General features: G+C 39.3%; 1 protein-coding gene across 1 annotated transcript; it reads right to left on the bottom strand.

The window, feature by feature from the left end:
• Positions 1–316: 316 nt before the first annotated feature.
• On the bottom strand, positions 317–17,367 carry Roc1a (Regulator of cullins 1a). The gene is made up of 5 exons (XM_053780544.2): positions 17,206–17,367; positions 11,072–11,099; positions 8,802–8,923; positions 755–840; positions 317–494 (listed from the first exon to the last, which is right to left on the bottom strand). Exons 1-5 carry the CDS (start codon positions 17,299–17,301, stop codon positions 482–484), a joined length of 345 nt encoding a protein of 114 aa, XP_053636519.1. The 5' UTR covers positions 17,302–17,367; the 3' UTR covers positions 317–481.
• Positions 17,368–23,067: the final 5,700 nt, after the last annotated feature.

Raw genomic sequence — 23,067 nt, forward strand, 5'->3', positions numbered from 1 at the left:
GACTTATGACCTGCTCGACATACTACCACACGTATTTACGACCATACTGCTTACAGCTTAGCTTAAGTTATTTTGTACTTTTCTGTTCATGCATACGAATGTTTTTGTATGTTTTCATGCATACAAATGTTTTGTATGCAAATAAACAACTGTTTGTGTTGTACACAGCATTTCTTCTAAACCTTACAGTATAAAATACAGTACTAAAAGCATAAGATTCGACTTGCATGCATTTTGACGTATAACCGGTTGGTCAAAAGCAAGCTCGGTCGTAAGTTGGATGGTACTTGTTCAAGGAATTAATTAAACCACACTGTAAAAATACAATAGTAATTTTATTCCATGCTTGATGAAACAAGCACACTTAACATAATGATCATATTGCAAGACAAGCGAACATTGCAATTAATGAAAATAATAATTTAAACTATTGAGAAGTGTAAATAAAGAATGGTTGGAGTTAAGGAAAAATTTACTTCTTCTAATGACCATACCTGTAAAGAAAGAATGACAACTGTTACCTCAACAAATTAAGTATACTCTAATTCATTTTAATCCAAAAAATATGCACCAAATAATGTACAAAATTCTACAATTGTTTACCAGTACAAAAGAGCAAAATGCTTGAAAATATTATTTAAAGTAACTTATTCAGAAATTATATTCAAGCACAGTACTGTAAACTGCATGAAGACTTCAGAAACCAAGTGTGTTCTTCCAAGTACTCTATAGTTGTATTAACAAAAATACTCACTTCTGGAACTCCCATTCCCTGTTGTCTAATGGGCATACTTGACGGGTTTTCAACCATCGAGATATACAATGGAAGTGGAAAGCATGCTGCAAGAGAAACATATTAAATGGCAATTAAAGATGCTAATGATCTTTTACTAATTAAATTTCTTCATTTCATTAATTTTGGCATTACATTTCTTTCTATACCTTCCTAGGCATGCACTGATGAGCTAAAAGACATTGTTCACATTAACCCTTTCAGGGTCGACAGGCCCTCTCCCATACTTGTTCTCAGGGTTCCCCAATTTAAAAAAAAAATTCTTATGAAAAAATAGAGAATCTTTTCCCGATCATAATGACACTAAAAGTATGAAATTTGATGTAAAACTGACAGAATTATGCTCTCGCGAAGTTAGCGGTCTCGACGATGTTTACGCATCGGCAATTTTGCCCACTTTGAGTCCTATTTTTGGCCAATTCCAGTGTACTAGTCGACAAAAATCATAACTATATCGCTAGAACTCCATTTTTTCTATCGAATGAGTACAAGAAACCACCCATTTACTGATTTCAACTATCCAATACAGTGGTCAGAATTTAGCAATTTTACCAATTGTCAGCATAGTTGCTGATCCCTGTGTTATATAGCATAGCATATAGTATCATCCATGTGCTTTAGATAGGAGATCCCTTTTAGGCCTGTGACTTTGTGTGACGTCACGGGATGCGCATGTGTACGTTCGTACCTCTGCCTCGGTCTCAGTCGGCGTTTTGACACAGGCTAGGACAGGCAGAGGCTGGGCTCCATTTCTCATCATCACAGTCTGACAATATATGTTACCATCCAACAAGTGTGTCTATCTTCAACCCTCGATATCTCCATTTAAGAACCCCTACGATACAATCTCACACAAATTTCAAAAGATGCCAATTTCCGAATAGGGTCCAGAATAAACAAGAAAGACATTCCTGGCACTAAAATAACATTTCTTCTGTTCATTAGTCATGTCCCCAAGCCCCTCTTACATTCTTTTGCTTTTCACTTTGAATTTTTATTCTCACAAAAAATTGAAGATTTACTGTTATGCAGACTACTGCATTAGTGTAGAAATGGTATAAATAATATCAGTGCACTTGTGAAAGAATATTAGACTCACCAGTTAACGTGTATTGGATGCATAGCACGATTTGTTTACTTTTGAGCTTTGGTAAAAATCGAACATTTCTGCTACTTTGAGCTCAATTTCAAGGTGCTTTTCATTGTAAAACAAGTCAAAATCATCTCAATTTCTGTAATATGTCTTCCATTCTATAAAATGAGACCAGGAAAACTAGAATACAACAATAAATACCATACGAAAATACAGTGCAAAGTCGCTGTTTTAATCCAAAAGCACGGTCAGTTTTTTTTTTCTCAATACGCACAGTGCGCTGCAGGATTTTTTTTATACTGCGCACACTGACCACATAGACCCATTCTTTCATATGTAGGCCTACCAGCTTTCTCTCGCTAGATTTGAGGGCACTATAATTTAGGCGTACTAGTACGCCATGGACACTGGTGCGTAAGTCGTACTAGTACGGCTGAAACCCTGAAAGGGTTAATCACCATGTACATTTCTTGCTGCCAGCGAGGGGCTCTTAGTTCAAGGAACTGAATCTTCCTTTCCCTTCCTTTGATTGAGCCTGAATGCTTCCCATTCTCCCAGGCACTGTACGATCCTTAATGAATCATCAACAATGAAAACTCCATCAAGGGAGAAATAAGAGAGGCCTTTAATCGAGAGTATTTGTACTGTAGTGCCAATAGGAGTTTCATTGTGAATACTAAGTAATCTGCATCTTTGTTAATCCACTTTGTTAATTTTCCCCTTCAAGCACTTTTTAAGATTGCTTAAAATGATTTTTTTTTTTTTAGCTCCCAAGACAATCCAAAATGTCATTACAAAACTTTTAAAGAGAAATACAGCAGGTTTACTTTTTTAACAGCCAAACCTAGAAATTAATTTTAATACCTTCAGGTCTCATTTCTTATGTTTCCAAATGGAGATGACAACAATGGATAACAGTTAAATATTGTTAGTTATGTCTTGAAATTCTTTCACAGTGCAATAACCATAAATTTAAAACCATGTGTTATTAGAATATCTGGGAAGGGAGGATTTTTTCAAATAGTAGAAATTAAATATAGCAAATTTATAAGGGACTAACTTCTTTTTACTGCTAAAACTACCCTACTGAAATGCATGAACTGGTCAAACTCCCTTCACTAAGTACACTTTGTTATATGAGAGGTATCCTCTAATTTAAAAATGAAAAACAAATGCACCTGAAGATCTTACACTACTAGTAAAAAATAATTGGAGTAAAAATATTAACAGTAAAAGATAAATTAAAAATGTATAGCAACTACATACAGTGGAACCTTCGCTGTTGACTGCACTACTTGATGAACAAATCAGTTTTCGAATGAGGAATTTGAGAAAAAAATGTCCTTGTTTTTGTATGTTCTCCCGGTTGTCGACGCACAACACGAATGGCTCGGGTCACATGCTCACAGAATGTGTACTGGACAATGAATTGACAGCATGAGGGACTTGAAACTGAAGCCCTTACTTGTTTATCATTCCAAAAATCCACAAGTTTTTAAGAAGAACAATGTTATGAAAAACAAATTGGCTGTAATGTGGAGAGCCAACACGAAAGCTTGGGTAACAAGACAATTTTTTATTGAGTGGGTTCATGAGGTCTTTGCTCCCACTGTCAAAAAGTACTTCATTAAAAAGAATTGCCACTCATGGCCTTTTTACTTAAGGATAATACTCCTGCTCACCCTCCAAGCTTGGAATACGAGTTTTTGGAGTAGTTCAGTTTTATAACTGTAAAGTTTTTGCCTCCTAACAGCACTCCTCTCATCTAGCCCATGGACCAGCAGGTCATTTCTAACTCAAGAAACTCTACACCAAAGCCCATTTTGAAAGGTGCTTTGAAATTACTTCAGAAACAAATTTAACCCTCGGGGAGTTCTGGAACAAGAATTTTAATATCCTCACCTGCTTAAAGCTTATAGACAAAGCCTGGAGAAATGTGTTTTCCAGGACCATGCAGTCAGCCTGGAAGAAATTGTGGCCTAATTTTGTCAACCAGGGATTTTGAAGGCTCTGAAGTCATCTTCAAAGCCTGAGCCGGTAGAGGACATTGTGTCCCTGGGAAAAACCTTGGGCCTAAAGGTGAGTAAAGATGATGTGGAGAAGTTGGTGGAGGAGCACAGAAATGAACTCACCAAAGAAGAACTCGTAGACCTTCAGAAGGAGCAGCAACAGATTGCATTGGAGGAGCTGTCATCAGAGGAAGAGGAGAGATGATGTGCCCATTGCATTTGTCAAGGAAATATGTGCTAAATGACATGAAGTGAAGGAATTTGCTGAAAAATACCATCCAGACAAAGCAGTGGCCATCAGTCTCTCTAACATGTACGATGACAGACCTCACTAAACAGGTTTTTAGTGAGAAAGAACCAGTGAGTCAGAACAGTGTTAGTGGTGAAAAGAGACAAAGAGAAACAATACCAGAAGGACATTTGCCTGACATATTAATAGGCGACTCTCCATCAAAGAAGTAACATACCCCCTCCTCTCCTCTACTTCCTGCTTCTAGTATGCCACTAGCTCTCCTCTGACAGGTAAGAGGCAGTGAAATTTTCATTTACTGTACAGTATTTCAGTTAGTTTCTTTTAGTATACATTTTTAGTTTCATGTAGTAGTTAGTACATTTTTAATAAATTATTTTATTGTCATTTGGGATCTGGAATGAATTAATTATACTATATTTACATTTTTTTTTCCAACAAACTGGTCATATCCCACCAAGGCAGGGTGGCCCAAAAAGACAAACTAAAGTTTATCTTTTTAAATTTAGTAATTTATACAGGAGAAGGGGTTACTAGCCCCTTGCTCCTGGCATTTTAGTCGACTCTTACAACACGCATAGCTTACGGAGGAAGAATTCTGTTCCACTTCCCCATGGAGATAAGAGGAAATAAACAATAACAAGAACTAGAAAGAAAATAGAAGGAAACCCAGAGGGGTGTGTATATACAGTGGACCCTCGACTAACGCTATTAATCCGTTCCTAAGAGCTCATCGTTAGTCAAAATTGTCGTTAGTCAAGTTAATTTTCCCCATAAGAAATAATGGAAATCAAATTAATCCGTGTAGGACACCCCAAAGTATGAAAAAAAATGTTTTTACCACATAAAATATTAATTTTAATACACACAAACTGAAGAAGACATGCACACTTACAAGACACTTATCTTTATTGAAGATCTGGTGATGATTGATGGGATGGGAGGAGGGGAGAGTGTTGATGGTCTTAGTGTTTAGAAGGGGAATCCCCTTCCATTAGGACTTGAGGTGGCAAGTCCTTTTCTGGGGTTACTTCCCTTTCCTTTAAATCTCTCAAACCAACCTTTGCTGGCCTTAAATTCACTCACATCACCACTAGTTGCTGGCATTTTTTTAATTAAATCGTCATGCAACTTCCTAGCCTTTTCACATATGATCGCTTGAGAGATGCTATCTCCTGCTATCTCCTTTTCGTTTATCCACACCAATAACACTCTCAACATCGAGTACTTGCTATCTCAGTTTCGAAAACATAGTTGCACCTTTGGCAAGAACAGCTTCCTTGATTGCCGTTTTCTTGCCCACAATAGTAGCGATGGTTGATTGGGGTTTTGTGTACAACCTGGCCAGCTCGGAGACACGCACTCCACTTTCATACTTAGCAATGATCTCTTTCTTCATATCCATAGTAATTCTCACCCTTTTTGCTGTAGGGTTGGCACTAGAAGCTTTCTTGGGGCCCATGGTGACTTATTTTGCAGGTGCAATCACTAAAAAGGCTGTGATAATATGAAATGTTCCGATTGTATGCTTGGAAGCGACCGCGGTGGCTGGCTGGCTTGTAAACACTGGCCAGAAGTGGATGCGTCTCAGACGGAACGAATAGTGTTGGTCGAGTTTTTTAGCGCTAGTCGAGGCAAAATTTTTGCGTTAAAATGTATCGCTAGTAGGATTTATCGTTAATTGATGCCATCGTTGGTCGAGGGTCCACTGTATATGCTTGTACATGTATGTGTAGTGTGACCTAAGTGTAAGTAGAAGCAGCAAGACGTACCTGAAACCTTGCATGTTCATGGGACAGAAAAATGGACACCAGCAATCTTACCATCATGTAAAACAATTCCAGGCTTTCGTTTTACACTCACTTGGCAGGACGGTAGTACCTCCCTGGGTAGTTGCTGTCTACCAACCTACTACCTATATTTACATTTTTCTTTATGGAAAAAATTGCTTTGGTCATCATCCGGAAGGAATTAAATTTCACTGTATTAGTATACTACTACCAGTAACTACAAAATAAATATTTCTGCTACAGCATTCAACGAAATCTTCGCAAGATTCTTCAGAAGGTATCAGATCACTGAAGTACTGACCACCATTTTAGTGTGCATAATTCTAAACCTGTAAATCAGATACTAATTACTGTAGAAGCCAATATGAGTAGAGCAATTCTTCAAATAATGTATGTACATGCAAAGAAATCTGAATCACAGTAATATGGTAAAACTCCTACAATAGATGGCCATGCTACAGTATCTGTCAATATGTCAACATTTTATTAGCGATACAGTGGCCCCTTGGTTATCATAATTAATCCGTTCCAGTGTGTGATTAAAGCCGAGTTTGACGATTTCCAAATTCATTTTTCCTATAAGAAATAATGTAAATCCAATTAATCCGTTCCAGACACCCAAAAGTATTAAAAATTTTTTTTTACATGAAATATACATTTACCTACACAGAAAACAATGAGACATGAAAAATAAAACAATAACAAAATGACACTTACCCTTATTGAAGACTCTTCTTAGTGTACTGAAGATGGGAGGAGGGGAGAGGATGGAGAAATTACTGTTTGGAAGGGGAATCTCCTTCCATAAAGACTTCAGGTACCAAGTCCTTTTTGGGGGTTACTTCCCTTCTAGGACCAGCTTGAGAGTCACTAGACCCCTGTTGCTCAAAAAAGTGTTCCTGAGGTGTCTGTTTCTGGAGTATGTTAGGAATTGTGGCCACAGCAGGGGGAGTGTGTTGGGAGACAGGACAAGATAGTCCTTCAATATGACACTAATATCAACTCTACGGCTTATTTATCTAGCACAATTAATCTAATATGAAATAAACAATATTAATAACAGAAACATGATATATACTCAAGAATTAATAAAATACGTCATTAAGTATGTGATAAGTGGTGTTGTGTTTGTTGTTGGGTGAATAAGGGCCAATGAAAGATAAGCCTTACATAGTGGTGGTGATGGTGGCAGAAGAGGCAGTGGAGTTAGTCAGTAGCCCTATATACCTCCAACAACATTGGAGGAGTCAGTTTTGTGCAGTCCCTTTTCTATTGGTTAATCGCTTAACTTACTTGCTACACTTTATCACTGGCTGGTGCTGTAGCCTTTATTGACCCCTGCTGCATTAGTATCGTACATATCACAGAATCACTGACGAAGGCACATTCTCCCATCCCTCTCAGCCCTTTATCAAAGGGCTGGCTAGCACTAGGAAATTTCTTTGGGCCCATGGTGGCTTATTTAGCACTTGAAAACACTAAAAAGTATGGAATACAGTAGGGCCCCACCTTACGGCGTTCCGCTATGGTGATGTCAAATTATGACCAAAATTTGCTATACGGCAAGTGGTCTTTCAAATACGGCGCCCCACCCGGTTTGTTTGCATTCTCCGTGACCACATCTATTATGTCAGGAAACTTTACAAAATTTCAAGTGTTTTAAAGTTACTGTGTATTTTATATGTACTCTGATAATTATACTTATGTGTACCTGTACCTAAATATACTTACACACTGTGCTTGTGTGCAGGTACACATTAAAATTGCTAAGTCTCTCTCTACTCATGACGCCAACACTACGTAATAATAATCACTCTTGGGCACACTAAATGTCTTATTTTACATTAATATAGGCATTTTCATTAATCCATCTATGATATTTTCCTCAAAATTATACAGTGGTCCCTCACTTTTCATAGTTCTTGGGAATCGTAGATTTCGGAAATCAAAGGTATATTTTCATATAAACATGGGCTCGCTAATCATAGGTTGACTCGCGAATAGTAGTTCGTCCGGGACGCGTACGCATGGTGTGAGCCGGGGCGGCCTCCCTACCCAGCCAGTCTGGTATTGTTTACCAGTGAGCGAAGGTCCCCTTATGTGCTCCTATGAAATATTTCATAATATTCCACTCATTTTAGTGCTTGCAAGTACTAAATAAGCTACCATGGCTCCAAAGAAAGCTCCTAGTGCCAAGCCTGTGGTAAAGAGGGTGAGAAATACACCAAAGCAATGTTTCACAGGTGCTTGACTGTGACTACAGACACTCACTTGACCCTAAGGGAATTTTGGAAAGAACACTTCAGCATCCTCCATTGCATAACCCTTATAGGTATGGCTTGGGAGGGAGTGACTACCAGGACTTTGAACTCTGCTTGGAGAAAATTGTGGCCAGATTGTGTCGACAAGAGGGATTTTGAAGGGTTTGGGACTGACCCTGCACTCAGTGCACAGACCCATTCTCTCACATCTAGGACAAAATTTACAACTCACAGTTGATCCAAGCGAGCTGAACTCACGATGAAGATCTACACGACAGACCCCTGGCGTCAATTACACGAGAGTGAAAAGGTTAAGGGTTACCTTTTGTGGATACCCAATTACACAAGAAACACATTTTGAAGAATTGCCTTACAGATAGCCTAATTACTAAAGAACTGGCTGTACTACACTAATCTATCCATACATCACTTAAGTTGTAACATATGTATATGCTTGAGGATCTACTATTATAACACAAGAAAGAATACTGTACTGGTAACCTCAAATTTTTGTGAAGAATTTATTAACCAACTACAATACAGTATGTACTGTACAATAACCTATTCCTTGCATTTTTCATAGTTTCTTTTAAATTCATACTCACATTACACACGCCCCAAGCTACAGTGCATTCTTCTGATGTAACCGAGGCCTGGTTGGCTTGACATTCTATGCACAAATCCATAATGTGATTGCGGCAGATGGCACAGTTATCAACAACAATATCTGCAGAAGAAAAAATTCTGCATATCAGTGTGCTATGATGACTGGCAGTCATTTTATTAGTTATAAATGTCCTAATTTATATGAGAAAAATCTCTGCCATTTGATACTGTATATCTAGATAGTACAAAGACATGCATGAAACCTGCAATTCACAGAAAATTTATCTTCCATTAATGAAGAACAATTACATTTTGCATGTTGGTTTATAAAACACTAAATTTTCAAAATGAAGCAATAGTATAAATGTTCTACAAATACTGGGTTTACTACTGATAAGTACAAACTGGTGAATAATATGGTGGACCTGTGGGCAAATATGACAGGACATTATTAAATCTTGAAGAAATGAGTGAGAGTGTGGAAAATGGTGTTAAGGTGTTGAGCACTGGCTTGTTGGAACACTACCGATGTGACATGAAGCTGCAAAGATTTAAGTTACTAAAATTATAATTAGTGAAAGGATACCTAAATTTTTGCTGACAGCAATACAGTACATGCAGGCCCTGCTTATACAGCAGGTTAGGTTCCAGGCTACTGCTGTAAAGTGAAACACAGCCCATTTTTCCCTTTCAAATGCATATAAAAGCCTGATAACATGGTTTATATTATCATATATTAAATGACCAATACACACATATACAGTACACACATTACTTAAAACATTTTCATCCTTAGCTTATGGTGAGTGATGAATATATTCATTGTAGGAAATCTGAATAAATGAAGAATGGGTATAATGGAAAACTGCTGCATGTGTAACACCATAAAATGAAGTGCTGTAAAGCGGGGCCTGCCTGTACTCAATTTTATGCCAATATCAATATTTACCATCAAAATTAGCTGATGTTCACAAATACTGATATCAAAATTGGCTAAAACCACAGATACTTGGTACAAAAATAACCCTAACATAGGAGAGAGAGAAGCTTATGATGACGTTTCAGCCCAACTTGGACCATTTACAAAGTCACACTAACACGAGAGTGAGGGATCAAGTATATATAGGCAAGAGGGGACAAGGACAGGACCAAGATTTAGTTTAACATCTTAATTATGCACCCCATACAGATCCTGTGGGTGGTAGTCATAAAAAGGTTACAGAGGTCCAAGAGAGGTAGAAAAAGTAGTGACAGTGGTAAGATTGATAGTGGAAGTAGGAGTAATAGTGTTAGTAGAAAGTAGGGAAAATACCAGAACCTTTGAGATGCTTCAGGTGCCAGAGGTACAATTGCTGTGCCAGTGCTGGAGGAATATGCTAGTGGTTATCATCCAAGATGTGGAAATGCTATGCTCCATCTCAGCATCAGGAGCCACTGCTCTTCACATCTGCAAATTACTCATTCTAGTAGAGTGACAGACTATTTTTTTAACTTGATGACAAGGGTTTTGTGACTGACACAGAATGGCCAACAGTTTGATGTGTGGTTGTAACTACCAACCTGTGCCTCACTGACTGCCCTCACCTCAGTGCCAGGGAGGCTTCTGGATCAAAAACCCCTGAAGGCAATTTCAATTGATGAGGGAATGAACCTCACCAGCAATGTATGCACAGTTTTTTCCAGGCTGTATTTCATCCACTACCTTCAGACTAATGGGCATGCAGAGAGATTTGTGGGGAAAACTATCATTGTGACAACACCAAGACAGATGGAAACCTGCAGACTGTCTTCAATAACCCTCAACTATTCCCCTATAGGACACTGACCACAGTTCTCTGTGGAATTCAGCTGCAAGAGGTCCAGAAATAGTATTACGTTTATAGTATATGCCTCAGAGGTAGACACTGCATTGCAGGGAACAGCCAATAACCAAGGCAGCAGAATGAATCAAAGAGAAGTACAGTACTCTAAGTGCCTAAGGAAGGTAGGTGGGATGGATTGTCACTTGGCCATGGGGACAGTGCTGCTGTACCTAAGCAGGAAAGATGATGTATGTATGTACTGTACTGTATTGGAAGTGCAATGAACTTAGGACACTGCTTTTGTGCCATAAAAACACATTTTAAATAAGACACTCAATTAATACATGTACAGTTCATAAAAATAAAAGGAAATGCTCTTATATTCAAAACTGAAATGGCAGACAAAATCAACCAGTACAAACAAGAATGACAAACACAATACAGTGCCAGAAACAGACTGTACTCACCCCATGCCCAGAGTGCTACTGCATTCCACTGAAAGAAAAAAAGAAGTATTAACATATAAAAACATCAATGACAATGAATTACTTCATACATTCTTTAAGGAACAAAGACTTTTCTTTATAAGCAACATGATTAAAAAAAAAAAATACAGTAAGTAGCAATGACCATGTTCTTTTACAAAAACTAGACAGATGTACACTGTACAGCACAGTTGCTCCTCACTTTATAAGGATTCAACTAAAAAATTTCATACATACAAACTTTTATAATAAAGTGCACTCTCTGTGCTTGGCTGGTCATTTAAACAAATTCACTCATCAGAAATCCCTGCAAGACAAAACTGAAAACAAATGGAATGACACCCAATCAGATTGCTTTACAGGAGTGCATCCTGAGAATGATTTTTCCTTAAAAAATTATGTTGTTTATAACCTATTACACCATGGTTGATAAAGGGGTGTCCCATAGATCGATTGCTAGTGCACTCAGCTCACACACTGAGGTCTGGGGATTGATCCCCCAGTACAGCTGGAAAACATTAAGAAGTGTTTTCATAAGACACCAGCTGTCCCTGTTCACCCATCAGTAAAATAAATACAGTGGACTCCCGGTTATCGGCCGTTCACTCGGTCATCGGCCGTTTTGGACGCGTCCATCCGCCAGCTGGGGCAGTTTGTGCTTCAGTTTGGCTTTGTTTCTCGGTGGCTGAGGAAGCTTCTGCTCATACATCCAAATATTTCGCCTGTTTACCATTGTTTTCAGTGGTTTTTCTTGCAGTGCAACTGTGAAATAAGTAAAGATGGCTCCAGAGAAAGTTCCTAGTAAAGTTCCGGTGGTAAAGAAAGTGAGAAACACCATGGAATTTAAGCATAAAGTGCTAGAAAAGTTTGAAAGTGGTATGAAGGTGGAGGAACTTGCTAGTATGTACAGTTGACCCTAAGAGAGTTCTGGAGGAATCACTTCACTATCCTCCATTGCATAAGCCTTATAGGTAAAGTTTGGGAGGGAGTGACTTCCAGGACTTTGAACTCTGCTTGGGTTTGAGGCTGACCCTGACCCTGCCGACCCTGTGGATCCTATTGTGGCACTGGGAAAGTAGCTGGGGTTGGAGGTGAGTGGCCAGGATGTGGAAGAGTTGGTGGATGACCACAGGGAAGAGCTAACCACAGAAGAGCTGCAAGAGTTTCATCTCGAACAGCTACAGACTGCAGTTGAGGAACTTGCTTCAGAGGAGGAGGAAGAGGGAGTGAAGGAGGTGCCTTCTTCAGAGATGAAAGAGGTGTGTGCAATGTGGACTAGTGTGCAAGCTTTTGTAGAGAAACACCACCCTGGCAAAGCTGAAACAAGCCATATCTGCAACATGTTTAGTGACAAAACCCTGTCCCACTTCAGGAAAATCTTAAAGAGATGCCAGAAACAGAGCACTCTGGACAATTATTTTATGAGACAGGGGTCCAGTGACTCAAGCTGGTCGTAGTGGCAATAAAAGACAGAAGGGAAGTAACCCCAGAGAAGGCTTTGCTACCTATAGTTTTATGGAGGGGGATTCCCCTTCCAAACACTAACTCCTCGTCCTTTCCTCCTCCCTATCTTCCAGAAGTCAGTATTAGCCTTCAATAAAGGTATGTAATACTTAATTTTTAAAAAAAATATTTTTTTTTTGTGAATATTTTTGTTTGGAACGGATTAATTGTATTTCCGTTAATTCTTATGGTAAATATTAATTCGGTTATCGGCCAACCTTCTGGAATGGATTATGGCCAATAACCGGGGGTCCACTGTACCTGGGTGTTAGTTGAATGGTGTGAGTCTCATCCTGGTTTATTTCTGGTCTGGTTATCATACAATTCAGTTTTCGACCACTTTTTTCAATGAAATTTCCCCCTCATTTTTGTACATCCGCTCGGAAATCGCCTGCACCAGATGCGTCCTCCTGCCTGCGGGACGCAGCCACTCATACGTTTCGTGACTCAGCCTGCCTTCGTTACTCGTTCAGTGAGCATTACTCCGCGGGTTCACCCGAAACATTTCATAATAATCCACTGTTTTTTGCGTTTGAGACTGTTAAATAAGCCACCATGGACCAGCAGGTCATTTCAAACTTCAAAAAACTCTACACCAAAGCAACGTTTCAACAGTGCTTTCAAGTGACCTCAAGACACTGAACTGACCCTAAGAGAGTTCTGGAGGAATCATGTCAATATCCTCAATTGCAAAAACCTTATAGATAAGGCTTGCCAGGGAGTGACTTCCAGGACAATTAACTCTTCTTGGAGAAAACTGTGGCCAGAATATGTCCTTATTAGGATTCTGAAGGGTTTGAGGCTGACCCTGACGACCCTACGCCTGTTGTGGAATCTATTGTGTCTTTGGGGAAGTCCATGGGGTTGGAGGTGAGTGGCCAGGATGTGGAAGAGTTGGTGGATGACCACAGGGAAGAGCTAACCACTGAAGAGCTGCAAGACCTTCATCTAGAACAGCAACAGACCGACCTTAACTGAGGAAACTGCTTCAGAGGAGGAGGAAGAGAGAGGGGAGAATGTGCCTTCTTCAGCAATTAAGGACATTTATGCAAAGTGGAGAGAGGTACAAAGTTTTGTGGAGAAATATCACCCCTAACAAAGCTGTTGCAAGCTGTGTCAGCAACACATTCCATGACAATGCTGTGTCCCATTTTAGGCAAATCTTAAAGAGACGCCAGAAACAGGCCTCTCTGGACAGATTTTTTGTGCGACAAGGGTCCAGTGACTCGAGCTGGTCCTAGTGCCAGTAAAAGACAAAGAAGGTAAGTAACCCCAGATAGGGCTTTGATACTTAAGTCCTTATGGAGGGGATTTCCCTTCCAAACAATAACCTCTCCTCCCTTTCCCCTCCTCGCTATGTTCCATATGCCAACAAGTCTTCAATTAAGGTAAAAGTGATGTTAAATGTTTATTTATCCATTTTATTAGTTATTTATATTTATTTCTCATTTTTTCTGTATGTAAAACTATAGTTATTCTCCATAAAATGCATTTTTTGTTAATATTTTTGGGTGTCTGGAATGGATTAATTGGATTTACATTATTTCTTATGGGAAGTATTACTTCAGTTTTCATACAAATCGGTTTTCAGCCGACCTTCTGGAAAGGAAAGACGAAAACCGGGGTTCCACTGTAGTAGTATGTCACTGATATCAGCTAGGCCTGTATCCCTTGTACATGTACTCATAGACAAAGATATCATTATTATTAAAATGAAAAGTTCTACAATAAGCAATAATGGCATTAAAAATGTTCTAGAAAGCCTATGACATTGGAAATAATGATTTTAATAATAAAACCCATTGATGGTGAAATGATAAAGTATGAAATCTGCCAGCAATTTAATTTATTGTCAATGGTTATAGCCTAAATCTGTTTCCAAAATGTAACCAATGTAACCAAAAAAGTAATTCCTTAGCTAACTGTCAAAAAATCAGTAAAGTAATCCTAGAGAATAATATAGTGCTTAGCAGGATCAACTGAGACAAAAAGATTCTAGTGTATATTTAATGATACGTACATATATGCTCTTATGTACCAAGCTCTATTAGCCCTATGCCCCAACTTTAGAAAAATACACCATATTAACTCTTACTGAAATCCATGGAACTTGTAAACATATAATACAAGCATCTCATGCACACAATCTCTTATACATTCTAATCTACAAGACACCAAACTTCAATTCTAGGAAAAAATAATGTCAATATTATAGCTGGTACAATTCACAACTATAATGATTAATAATAATAACATAATTTAATATCAGTAATTTGGAATTTATAATTCTTGAGCATCTGTTCTTCATGAAATTCACAAGCACTTACATACCAAACCATAAATACAGCACTGATAACAAAAGAAACTTAAGTTTACATTAAAGAATGATAGCAAGTTCATCTGGATTGTAAACTCTAGAAATGAAATGTACATTCCACCGAGACTTAACTCATAGGCAATAAATCAATTTACTACTATGTAGGTGAAAAGGGGCAGCAAGTGTTAGGAGACATGCCCATGTTTCATTCTGTCCTGTACCGAACCCAAGTTCTTTCAGTTATGTCCAAACTATACCGCTAAGCAATGGGCAAGATAAATTCTCAATATAATGTGTATGGTGTGAATATTATGCAGAGAATTCGTAGCTTTGAAATTAGAATGAGGTGCAGGGTTATCAAAAGAATTGTCTAGAGTTGAAGAGGGTTTGTCGAGGTGGTTTGGTCATTCAGAGCGGATAGAACGAAATAGTACGACTTGGAGGGTGTATGAATCTGTAGTGGAGGGAAGTTGAGGTAGGGGTTTGTACTTGGAAAGGATGGAGGGAAGGGGTAAAGGAGGTTTTATGTGAGAGGGGCTAAAACATCCAGCAAGATTATGTGAGTGTGTTACATAGGAGTGAGTGGAGGCAAGTGTTTTTTATGACTTGACATGCTGTTGGAGTGTGAACAAGGTAACATTTATTAAGGGATTCAGAGAAACTGTTTAGCTGGATGAGTCCTGGAGATGGGAAATATAGTGAACATTAAAATGGTATAAAATACCGACAGATTGTTAGGTAAGACACATATGCAACAGTTAGGTATCTTTATTTCGAAACGTTTCGCCTACACAGTAGGCTTCTTCAGTCGAGTACAGAAAAGTTGATAGAAGCAGAAGATACTTGAAGACGATGTAATCAGTCCATCACCCTTAAAGTTTTGAGGTGGTCAGTCCCTCAGTCTGGAGAAGAGCATTGTTCCGTTGTCTGAAACAATATTGTTTCAGACAACGGAACAATGCTCTTCTCCAGACTGAGGGACTGACCACCTCAAAACTTTAAGGGTGATGGACTGATTACATCGTCTTCAAGTATCTTCTGCTTCTATCAACTTTTCTGTACTCGACTGAAGAAGCCTACTGTGTAGGTGAAACGTTTCGAAATAAAGATACCTAACTGTTGCATATGTGTCTTACCGGGAAATATAGTGCCCACACTCTGAAGGAGGAGTGGGGATATTTGCAGATTTGAGTGTAGTATCGGTACCCCTCTGGCAAAACAGTGATGGAGTGAGTGATGGCAAGTGTTTCTCTTTTCCTTTTTTTGGAGGAGGGAGGGTCACTCAACCTTGGTGGGAGACAACTGGTGTTAAAAAAAAAAATTAAAATTACGAAGGAACACACACTTCAAGATGAGTTACAAATTAAAATGGTATCTGCTGAGGTCACAGTTTTTTCATATCACTGACATCTGGTGGAAGGTTAGGGGACTTAAAATATATCCAAGAGTTACCCAACAACACAAGGATATTTTAGTTTAGTGATAGGAGAACCTTCTCCAGTGGGAAAACACTGGAGACTTGAAATTGATCAGTGACTTGGGAATGTCTGAGATCTCTGGCAGCCATTAGAAATGCTAATGTAACAAAGTGAAAAGCTGAAATTAAGCTGTCTACAAAATAGCTCTACAGAGGTTATTAAAGTACTATACTAATAAGCTCTTGTTATTTTAATCTAAATAACTATATTCTTCATACACTGTAGTTACACAGAAAAGTGACTTGTTATGATGACTTAATCTAGGATACACTTACAATTCTCCAAAGGATGTAAACCCATCAGGATTCTTCTCCCAAGAAAATAAAAATTGAGCATGCTAACTTGATTTAGGATAAATTTATATGCAATTTTACTGACTGTCTAAAATTTCAACATTTCTTTATTATACTGGAGAGGGAGCACTAAACCCATAGGGACCATACAGCACCTGGAAATGGGAGGTAATATAGTTCAATCCTGGGGAAGGATTAACTCGTTTCTTGGATCAAGAGATCTTCACCATCATGAAATAGCCCTCTCCCCCCCCCCCCACATCCTTTGAGAACTTTTTTTTATATAATCAATCACGAAGGAGCGCTAAACCCGGTTATTTTTTATAGTTACCACTCAGCTTTAGCCTGACGTATTTCCTGAACTCCTCTTACTTCTAACAGTCATATAAGATTAGTTTGTCTAGACAGTACTTCTACAATAAATGCGTCAAACTATCTAGCAAAAAAAAAAAAAATAAATAAATCGTGAGGAAACGAGAAATAGTAGATTATGAGGAGCCAGTTATGTGTGCCTCCTGGCCTTACCTTCTTGACCTCAAACCTCTTCTTGTCTTGTTTGGAGGTGCTTGAAGAAGGCACCTCCACTTCTTCCTCCTGTGGATCCACCTCCATCGCTGACATTCTTCTCTTCCTCCACTCTTCCTCACACTACCATAACACACTCCCTCTCTCTCTCTCTCTCACTACCTCAACCACCACAAAAAATATATTAAAACAAAAACAAAAATCTTCTGAATATTCCCACTATAAGATAAAGCTTATTTTATTGATTATAAAGCATGAAAGACTGGGTTATTTGTAGTTAAAGTGTTCTTCTCGCCGAGGCAAAGAGTTATTTTCACAGTAGATGATCCTATATTTTTGTTCATGTTTTAAATTATTATTTATTTACGAGGAAGCCCTAAATCTGCATGGGTCATGCAGTGCTTGGGAGATGGGAGACAAATAAATTTTAGTCAAGGATAGGGCAGCTCTAATTCCTCGATTGACGAGCCCTTCTGACTTTTCTTGCGGTTATCCTAGGTAATTTACATATATGTTAATATGTAAGATAATTTATGTAACTTTATTTATGTGTACCTGTACCTAACTAAACTTACTTACACCTTCGCCCTAATGAAAATAAGTCATTTCGTCTGACTTTTTTTTTTTTGGGGGGGGGGAGGGTTTCCTAGGTAATTTACACTACGTATGAAAATTGTATTTATGTGTACTTGTGTCTAAATAAACTTACATCAAGACATTCTTTTCCTTAATGACTTTATTACTAATTAATATACAGAAATACACAATAATTTGAAAGCACAGAGTAGGCATAGCATTCACATTTATCAGGGACAATATTTCGTCATACAACACACCATATTCACTCTTATGACTACGTTTCGCCCTCATGAACCTTAAAACTAATTATATTTAGATATATTTTGTACAGTTTTGATGATATACAACTGTCTTACGTAGTAACATACTTTTAAATTATTTAGGATAACCCAAAAAATATAAACAGACTTATTTACAATACAAACAATACAATGACACTGAGGTTTATAAAACACATTAGTTAAGTAAATTCAGGATATGTACCAGGGACCAGGCCCTCATGTATACATCAGGGATTCATGTATATACCAGAACCTCAAATATATACTAGGGAGCGGATGTGACTTGGACTTGCCTAGCATGGGCCTCTAGGCCTACTGCAGTGCTCCTACTTTCCTATATTCTTATGCTCAGGGCCTCAAGTATTTACCAGAGACCAGGGCCTCAAGTACGTATATACTAGAGACCACAGCCTCCAGTATATATCAGAGACCAGGCCCTCAAGTACATACCAGAGACCAGGGCCTCCAGTATATACCAGAGGCCAGGGCCTCAATTATATACCAGAGACCACGACCTCAAGTATATACCAGAGACCAGGGCTTCAAGTATATACCAGAGACCAGGGCCTCAAGTATATACCAGAGGCCAGGGCCTCAGTTATATACCAGAGACCACGATCTCAAGTATATACCAGAGACCAGGGCCTCAAGTATGTACCAGAGACCACGGGCTCAAGTATATACATAAGAACGAAGGAACACTGCAGAAGGCCTACTGGCCCATGCGAGGCAGGTCCAAGTCTCCTACCGGCTTAAGCCAATGCACCCAACCTAGTCAGGTCAGGTCACATTGACTTAAGGGAGGAACACGGCAACCGACCTGGTAGCACAAGCTATCAGGTCCAACTCACACCCACCCACATCCACTCATGTATTTATCCAACCTATTTTTAAAGCTACACAACGTTCTGGCCTCTATAACTGTACTCGGGAGTTTGTTCCACTCATCCACAACTCTATTACCAAACCAGTACTTTCCTATATCCTTCCTGAATCTGAATTTTTCCAACTTAAAACCATTGCTGCGAGTCCTGTCTAGGCTAGATATTTTCAGCACACTATTTACATCCCCTTTATTTATTCCTGTCTTCCATTTATACACCTCAATCATATCCCCCCTAATTCTACGTCTTTCTAGAGAGTGCAGATTCAGGGCCCTCAGTCTATCCTCATAGGGAAGGTTTCTGATACATGGGATCAACTTTGTCATCCTCCTTTGTACATTTTCCAGAGAATTTATATCCATTCTGTAATACGGTGACCAAAACTGTGCAGGATAATCTAAATGAGGCCTAACCAAGGATGTATAGAGTTGAAGAACAACCTGAGGACTCCTATTATTTATGCTTCTTGATATGAAGCCAAGGATTCTATTAGCTTTATTGCGAACACTTATGCACTGTTGTCTTGGTTTCAGATTACTGCTAACCAGAACTCCTAAATCTTTTTCGCAATCCGTAATATTAAGATCTACATTATTTAGTTTATATGTGGCATGGTTATTGTCCTGTCCAACATTTAGAACTTTGCATTTGTCTATATTAAACTGCATCTGCCACTTCTCCGACCACTGCATCAGTCTATTCAAATCTTCCTGGAGTGCTCGAATGTCCTCGTCAGAATGAATTCGACGGCCTATTTTGGTGTCATCGGCAAACTTGCCGATGTCGCTCTTTATGCCCTCATCTATGTCGTTTATGTAGATTGTGAACAGCAGGGGGCCCAACACTGACCCCTGTGGAACACCGCTCGTGACGCTTCCCCACTCTGATTTCTCCCCATTTATGCAAACTCTCTGCTGCCTATTTGTCAACCATGCCTCTATCCAGGAAAAAATTTCTCCTCCTATTCCATGTGCTTTAATTTTCCTCAATAGTCTCTGATGTGGGACCCTGTCAAAAGCCTTACTGAAGTCCATATACACAATATCATATTCATTACCATGATCTACCTCCTCAAATACCTTAGTGAAAAAAGTTAATAAATTCGTAAGGCAGGAACGCCCCTTTGTAAAACCAGGCTGAGATTCGTTGATTAATTTATGCTTTTCAAGGTGGCTACGAACTGCCTCGCCAATTATTGATTCTATAAATTTTCCCACTATGGAGGTTAGGCTTATTGGTCTATAGTTCGAAGCTAAGGACCTGTCACCTGTTTTGAAAATAGGTATCACATTTGCCATTTTCCACTTATCTGGCACCATGCCAGTTTGTAGTGATATGTTGAAAAGATTAGCCAAAGGTGTGCTAAGCTCCTCTTTACATTCCTTTAGAACCCTTGCATACAGTTCATCAGGGCCTGGGGATTTGTTAGGTTTTAATTTATCTTTTTGCCAAAGGACCATGTCACTTGTGACCCTAATCGTGCACAGTTTATTATCGTCCTGTTCTACATAATTTATCATTACTGGAATATCGCTGGTATCCTCTTGTGTAAAAACTGAGAGGAAGTATGTGTTAAAAATTCTACACATTTCCTTATCACTGTCAGTGAGCTGACCCGAGGAACTTTTGAGTGGGCCTATCTTGTCCCTGATCTTACTTCTGTATACCTGAAAGAATCCTTTTGGGTTAGTCTTCGATTGTCTTGCAACTTTAACCTCATAATCTCTTTTTGCTTTTCTAATTCCCTTTTTTATTTCTCTCTTTAACTGAATATATTGATTTCTTAATTGCCCCTCTCCTCTTTTGATTTGCCTATATATGCCTCTCTTTTGACCAATCAGATATTTTAATCTATTGTTCATCCATTTAGGATCATTTTTGTTTGATCTGATTTCCCTATTTGGAACATAATTTGACTGAGCAGCTAGAACTATGCCCTGGAAAGCATCATATCGGCAACCATCACCACCTACCTGACCCTTAGTCAGGTCATTCCAGTTCAGCCTACCTAAGTAATTTTTCAGTCCTATAAAATCAGCCAAGCGAAAGTCAGGGACGGAGACTTGATTGCCATTATTAGGGGAATTCCATGATATATTAAAACTGAGTGATTTGTGATCACTTTCCCCAAGCTCATCATTAACCTCAAGATTATTAATTAGTGTTTCCCTACTGGCAAGAACCAAGTCAAGGAGGTTATTTCCCCTAGTTGGCTCTGTCACAAACTGTTTTAAAAAACAATCCTGGATCGTATCAAGAAAGTCACCTGACTCTAAATTTCCTGTCAAATTGCTCCAGTCAATCTGTCTATAGTTGAAATCTTCCATTAGCACAACATTTTCGTATGTAGATGCCTTACCAATTTCGTCCCATAGAAGTTTACTGCACTCCCTATCAAGATTTGGGGCCCTGTAAATCACGCCCAAAATTAGTTTTTCTCGGCCCTCGAGAAGCTGTAACCAAACAGATTCAGTGGCTGACGCTTCTAATTTAATATCTTGTCTAACACAACAATTTAAATTGTCTCTGACATACATCGCTACTCCACCACCTTTCCTGTTGACCCTGTCAGTGTGGAATAATTTATAGCCTTGTATGTGACATTCAGAGGGCATCTCTCTATCTTTCAGATTGAGCCAGGTCTCTGTTATAGCAATAATATCTATGTTTCCTGCACTTGCAATTAATCTTAGCTCATCTATCTTATTTCTTACACTCCTGCTATTAGTATAGTAAACCTTAAGGGAGCTAGTCCCTTGCTGCCCTCTGCTGTCCCCCTTTGTTTGCTGACCTGATCTATTGTCTTTATTTATAACTTTATTTATACATTTACTGTTTCCAACCCTAGTGTTGCAACCTGCTTGTTTCCCACACACACCCATACCTCTATCTTCCATCAGTTTAAAATCATAGGCATTTCACCAATGGCCTTCTCAATCGAGTCTGCAAGTGCTACCACCCCTGCCCCAGAGAGATGTACCCCATCCCTTGCATACATATCATGTTTGCCATAAAAGTTGTTCCAGTTGTCAATGAATGGGATTGCAAGTTCCTTGCAGTATCTGTCTAGCCAGCAATTTACACCAATTGCCCTAGACAACCATTCATTTCCTACTCCCCTTCTAGGCAAGATGCTACATATGATTGGGATCCCTCCCTTAGACTTAATGAAATCTATAGCTGACCTGTACTTATCTAGCAGCTCTTCTCTCCTACCCTTCCCAATATCATTTCCACCAGCACTGAGACAGATAATGGGCTTGTTCCCATTACCTGACATGATATTATCCAGCCTGTTGACAATGTCCCCAACACCAGCTCCAGGGAAGCACACTCTATCTCTCATCTTCTTATTCCTATTACAAAAAGCACGGTCAATATATCTTACCTGAGAGTCACCAACCACAAGAATGCGCTTACCTCCATTAGCAGGGGCAGTAGTACCCTTACCTTCAATGGCCACTGAAGTACATTCATCCTGGAGAACAGAGAAGCAATTTCCTACCTTCAGATCTTCACTCTTAACTTTCCTTACTCTGATGCGCCTCCCATTACTGTGAACCACTCGCCACTTGTAGCAGGTGCTGGGCTGCACCTCACTGCTGGTAGCCGTTGCTACCTCCCAAACTACAGCTTCCTCACAGCGAGAGACAGACTGCACCTCACTGCTAGAAGTCTCATTCCCCACAACTCCAGCCACCTCACACTCTCTCCCAGACCCATTGAGGTGGACCTTCAGCCTCCTAATCTCCTCCTGGAGAAGCAAGACCTCCTCCTTCAACTCTCCAACCTCAATTTTTAAAACACTGCAGAAGCAAGCCATGCTTTGTAACCGTCCACGCTAATCCCCAAAGCAGCTCAGGGTCTGTGACCTCACGTGACGACTGACCACTGACGAGACCAGAGACCAGGGCCCCAAATATATACCAGAGACCAGGGCCTCAAGTATATACCAGAGACCAGAGCCTCAAGTCTATACCAGGGATCAGGGTCTGAAATATATACGAGACCAGGGCCTGAAATATATACGAGACCAGAGCCTGAAATATATACGAGACCAGGGCCTGAAATATATACGAGACCAGGGCCTGATATATATATACCAGGGATCAGATCCT

The sequence above is a fragment of the Cherax quadricarinatus genome, chromosome 26 (genome assembly GCF_038502225.1).
Source record: "Cherax quadricarinatus isolate ZL_2023a chromosome 26, ASM3850222v1, whole genome shotgun sequence".
Taxonomy (NCBI): Eukaryota; Metazoa; Arthropoda; class Malacostraca; order Decapoda; family Parastacidae; genus Cherax; species Cherax quadricarinatus.